This window comes from Thunnus albacares, chromosome 9 (genome assembly GCF_914725855.1).
Source record: "Thunnus albacares chromosome 9, fThuAlb1.1, whole genome shotgun sequence".
In the NCBI taxonomy this organism is placed as follows: Eukaryota; Metazoa; Chordata; class Actinopteri; order Scombriformes; family Scombridae; genus Thunnus; species Thunnus albacares.
In genome coordinates this window covers 8,659,092-8,665,091 of record NC_058114.1, presented here as the reverse complement: position 1 = coordinate 8,665,091, position 6,000 = coordinate 8,659,092, and the positions used below count along the sequence as shown (strand labels likewise).

The following is a 6,000-nucleotide window of genomic DNA, read 5'->3' as shown; positions in this document are numbered from 1 at the left end:
AGCCCTGTAGACTGAAACATTCAAGACTTTTCAAAGACCTACAGTGAACTCTTTGCGTGTGTGCTTCCAGTTCTGTTTCATTCTGTTGTATCAGATTTCAAACATCATCATTCATTAAGTCCGAATCCTCTGACTAGAGCAGGATTGTCGTCGTCGTCCCCTCCACCCCCCCATCCCCGACCCTCCCCCTCCACCCAACACACACAAACAACAAGTGGCCCCGTTCTCCCCTAGTAGGGCCAGATGAGGCTCGTCAGTGCCTTTTCAAAGAGCTGTCTGTTTATTTATAACTGAAGTGCAGCTGGCAAGTCAAGTATTTTACTAGAAAAAGAGCAAAACAATCCTAGGTTTGATGTTCTCATTTGGAGCGGGGTAATGGTTGGCCTGACTAAATTGCGTGGCCATAGAGCATCGGCACAGGCAGTACCAGTGGCAGAGAGCTATTGGTGCTGGGTCATGTATTTTTGACTTATGGATGAAAGCCTTTGTACACAGATGAAAAACTGTATCAGATGACTTCATATTATTCACTTTCTTGCTGAGCATTAGATGAGAAAATCAATACCAATCCCATTCATAGAATAAATATGTAGCTGAGTTCACACCATGTTGGATGGATGGGAAAGACGGCCTTGTTAACCACTTGCGATCATTCACATCATCTGACAACAAAAGGTGTTATAATATCTTTTGAATGTAAACACCTTAAAATATTTCTTTTATTGTTAATGTGATGATTATAATGGTTTTTTTTACTCAAATGTCATTTTTCTTCATGATTTAACTTTTTTTTTTAACTCTAAAATATCTATTTTATTTTACTGTCCTTGTCTCTTTATTCAATGTGTAAAATTTGGACTGTGATGAAATGGACTGTGTTATAATAAATAAAGTCTTTAAAAAAAGATAACTGACTTAGTCGTGTGAGGGTTTAAAGTACTGTACATTGACAAAATTACAATACATCCATAAAATTTATCCATAACGTGAATGCTATTTACAAGCCCGAAATTCGTAATTACGATAACTCAGATAAAAACTAAAATATGAGCCTGGTAGGAGGATTTTGTTACAAAAAAGCCAAGCTAGCTGTTGCTAACTGGCTCTTGGCTGTAGCGCCATATTTAGTGGACAGATGTGAGAGTAAAAATTGATCTTCTCACTAAAATCTTGGCAAGAAAGCGAATAAGTGTATTTCCTAAAATGTCAATCTATTCCTTTAATACACGTAAATCAATAATAATCAAATCAAACTGTCCATGGAAAGTCCACTGCTACAATCAAACAGAGTTTAATGAATGAAATGTGTGATTAAATACACGGATGAATAAAAATCACCTTAATACACAACCCCAGTGTGTGTAAATGTGTTTGTGTGCAAGAGACTTGTCATCTGTGAATCAGGAGTCCTGTACTGTATGTCCCAGCAGAAGTGCAGACTGAAACAAAGGCATGCCGAGTAAATGATATATTACAAGGCAAACACAGTAGCTATACAGTATAACAGTGTTCTGCAAAAAATCGTGTCTACAAAAGTCTCAACTTTCAACCTTAAGTGTATCCCAATTCCACACAACATACTAATTGTCTTTGTATGATTAGCATACTCTTTTTTTGCAGTTAGTATACAAAAATAACCAACATACTTTTATACTAACAGGAAATTATACAATATGTGTGCCAATGCATGTCAATCAGCAGCGACTTTAACTTCACTGCAAATTAAACTTTACAAACATCAACATCAAGATGTTTTTTTTAAATAAAGATTTCATAGTTTTTTTTTTCGTTTTCTGATGTGTTCCTGTAGCGGTTTCACCACCATCCGAATTTTCTTTTCTCCATTTTCACAGCTCCTTCAATTTATTCGTACAATGAATCGTAAAAGCACATTTTTTACACTTAAATTTCCCACTTTTCCAGCGTGAACACACCAAATACTCAAAAACGTACTTAGAATCAGTGTGTAGTATGGATTTGGGTCACAGCACTCTTTCTAAGTGATGCATTTTTAAAAAAAAAAAAACAAAAAAAACCCAAACATTATGCAGTTACAAAAACCTGGCTTGCTCCCAGGATTGTCACAAATGGTGCACATATTTGTGTTTAATGTCTGCTGTCAAGATGAAAAGAAAATATTTGTAAGGACACCAACGTACAGTGTAAGAAGTGCTTTGGTATGACCTACTGTATATCACTATAGCTGCTACACCTGATGTGTTTCTTCCAAGACTTAATATCAATCAGTTACTTGGAATCCTCTTTCGCGTTACTGTGCCATATGTTCTCTGTGGAGTTTTTTGTGTTTATTGTAACCAGACAAGTCAGAATAACGTGCAGTTTTCTGCCTTCATTGCAAGACAAAATTATAGGATTTAACTGCTAGTCTGTTGTTGTTTTTAAGTGCTTTGATGAGGCTGCTTCTTTCTTTACAAAGGTGATGAGTTGTTAAAAAAGTGGTCATTTCCTTTTGCTTTTGAAATGCTTGAGTAAACAGTAAAAGTGAGGCTAAATCTTGCAATCACAACATCTCATACATTTCAGGAGTGTGATAATTTATCTGCAGTATTTCAAACAAATCCTACTCAATGTTTCTGTTATGCCGACACACACCAAAACATCTGGACGACTACATCACGGATTATGGGGGATTCACTGCCAATATAGTGTCATACTCTACATCCATGGCTCAATATGGTGCCAGTCTTTTAGCTAATGTACACAAACATTTACAGCTTACACAATGTTTGTTAATGCAGACAGCCTTGACTCCAGTTCAAAAATTAAATTAAATTAAAAAGCCTTGTTGAACCCACCACGTATCAGGGTACTACACACTTTTTCACTGAGCTCTGCCGTCTGCTGACTGGATACAGGAGCTAAAAGGACCTGATTAAAAGTCAATAAACCGTTATCATCATTCCCATCATTATCTTCATCCTCATAAGTCATCATTCTCTTTGTCTTCTTCGTCTTCCTTGTCTCCGTCTTCCTCTCTCATCATCCTCATCCTTTGAATCCACTGAAACCAGCTCAACAAACTGAATCACACCCAAGCAATGACACATTAAAACTGAGCAAAACAAAACAAAGAAAATTGTCACTTTCAACTTTTGCTCCTCTTCTTCACAGAAAATGTTGTCCATTCATTCCCCAAAGGTCTTTTTCATTTTTTTTGGCAAAGTTACAATCCAATCTTCCCCCCACCAAACCCAGTTTGTCCGTCCCATGGTCCAGCTCTACTCTAGACTTCAGAGTCTGATTAGAGGCAGCGGCGGTCCATCATCGCTGAAGCAGCAGGATGGCCAGCGGGAGCAGGAGGAGGAGGCTATGGAGGCGGGTTTGAGATGTGGCTGCGCCTCTGACTCGGTTGTTGTCTGGTGGGTAGGCATACAATCCCGGTCTGCCCCGAGGACACTGACCACCTACGCACATACCGCTTCCTGAACCACTTATGTCATCACCTAGGAGGTCGACAGAGAAGGGGAAGAAATTGTTGATTATTTTTTAAGATCAGATGAGTAGAAGATTAGTTTTTCTTTTGTTTGAGATAAATGTCACCTAGTTTGTATTCTGTCCAAACATTTTAGGAAACTGTAGGGTGCTTTCTGTAATCATTGAAGGATTGGACCCAGATGGAAATAACGATTGGATGGCAAATTATTCTCACTGGTTTAACAAAATTAAAACCATTCATTAGCTTCATGCAGTGGTGTTTGTACCTGCATGTGTGAGACACATGGAACATAACAGAACGAACAAGGTGTCTCATATATAAGATATTAAAACTGGAAAGAACTTTTACAAATATTAGATAGAAACCCACTTGCATCCTGGAAATCCACATCATTGCCATCCAGTGCATTTTTCAGCCTGTTGCTCATAATTTTGAGTTGCATGATCTGTTGCCGGATTGTCATGTCAGGCTTGGTGATGTCAAGCTCCACTTCTGGGTTGTTGATCTGATTAGCCAAGCCGTCACCCATCACCTCTGGAAGGTACCTGATTGGATGAGATGAAAAGATGAAAGATGAAAAAGGGATTGTGGCAACATCATTAGGGCATTTTTGTAAAAAAAAAAAAAAAACAACCTTATTATGGGTGTAGGGGAAAGGATCTGGTTAATGAGAGGGTACTTTTTTTAAGCAAGGCACTATTTGAATTTATTTACTTAAAAGCACATGCATGCACACTCAGTAAGTCTGCACAGCTGTGTTCAATTTTCTAAATTAAGTGTGGCATTTTTGCTGACAGCGGTTGTCAGCAGATAGACTAACATACTGTAATACAGCCCACACATGCACACAGACGTGCTTGTACTTCTGTACTTGTGAGGATCCTCACTGATAAAGTGTATCCCCTTCGAGACATGGGATGTTCGACTCAAGTTTTATGAGTCACTCACTAAAGAAGGTCGGGTTTTCAAGTCACTCGAGTCACTGAATCAGTCCCCACCTTACTAGTACAAATAAATTATCTGAAATCTGAAATATTTCTCTTGGAGACTGTTGGTGATTTGAATGGTTGGTGTTTGATGGTTCAATAGGAATTGCTGTAGTGTTCACGTTCGGACATTCATTTCAGCTTACCAAAGTGGTTGCTTTATTACAGGGCTAGGTTAGATACATCTCCACAAATACAGTTAATATAAGAGTTGCACAATAGTGACACGTTGTCTCACCTCGTCTTCACAGTTCGCACTAGCTAGCTAGCAGGTAGGAAGGGTGAGTCAGTGAACAGGTTAGTGGAAACGAGGACTTGTCACTCCCAAGTCAGTAAAAAGAGTTGTTTGTTTCAAGTGATTTGTTCATGACTCACTCATCACTGTCACCTTGCCCCTAAGCCTACTCTCACCAATCATAACTACATGTACAGTATAACCCCCAATTGTTACTTATGGCTGGGAAATCAATATCATAATATGGCAGAATAATAATAGTATTGAAAATGTATGTAAAATTACAACAAACTGCAGTATACATGTCTAAATCAAAAATTAATTGCGACTAAAAGATCATTTTTAATTACATTTTTTGTTTGGAATCATTCATTTGGACAACAAAATACACTGCCATGATACCATACTACTGAAAGTAGATATACGATAACATATATATAATATTATTGCCCAACCCCATCGTTATCTTAACTGCAAACTAAACCTAATTGTGTACTACAACCTGTTTTAAGGGTTACATTTACAAACAGCCCTTTAAAATCTCAGACGTCTACATTCTGGGTTTAAAACTCTTACTTCACTAAGATAGAGGTACAAGAACACACACACACACACACACACACACACACACACACACACACACACCCTGTGCTTAGTGGTGGGGTTTAATTCATGTTCTTGAAGGTGCTTAAAATATATTTAAAAAGCCTATTTAAACTCTATACGCCGACCCTATTTTCTATCTTCCACTGGAAGGATTTATTGAAGCTGTAATTTCATGTGACATTTAATGAGCTCTAAGGAAATCCACTAGATGTCGCTGTAGTTCAGAGTTTCAAACAATTAATTCAACACAATTCATCACAGTTAAGGGCTCATCATGCTGCTGCGGACTTGTACGCAGCACACGCGGTTGCATTCATACTTTTTCGGAGGTCTGCGGACACAGACGCGTTTCACATGTACCCGCTAGTAAACAGCGTTGCAGCGTGATAACTTTCCAGAGCTGTAAAATCCACTCTGTGACCATTACAAACTACTGCACAGTGTTTTCCTGATCAGACTTTAAATGCAATAATCTGTTACGCCGACCAGACTTGCTGGATCGTATTTCATTGTCTCACCGGCACTTTGAAAAACACAACCACACCAACACAGCCCCATGTATTGTTTACACAGTGCTATTTTTCAGTCTGAATGCAGCTGAGGAGTTCCTCAACAACAAGAAAAAGTAGAAAAAAGAAAAGTACAGTACATGCACAGAGTAGAAGAAACAGGCATTCCTGTTTGCTTTTCTAGCACATGTGCAGTTGACACGCTTG

General features: G+C 38.4%; 1 protein-coding gene across 1 annotated transcript in view; it reads right to left on the bottom strand.

The window, feature by feature from the left end:
* Positions 1–2,018: 2,018 nt before the first annotated feature.
* LOC122989179 (glypican-1-like) overlaps positions 2,019–6,000 on the bottom strand; it is a 42,016-nt gene continuing 38,034 nt past the window's right edge. The window contains exons 9-10 of the mRNA XM_044361884.1: positions 3,827–4,002; positions 2,019–3,464 (exon numbers count right to left, since the gene is read on the bottom strand). Of these exons, the coding sequence (XP_044217819.1) occupies positions 3,283–3,464; positions 3,827–4,002 (358 nt within the window). The 3' untranslated portion in view covers positions 2,019–3,282. The remainder of the gene's footprint in view (positions 3,465–3,826; positions 4,003–6,000) is intronic.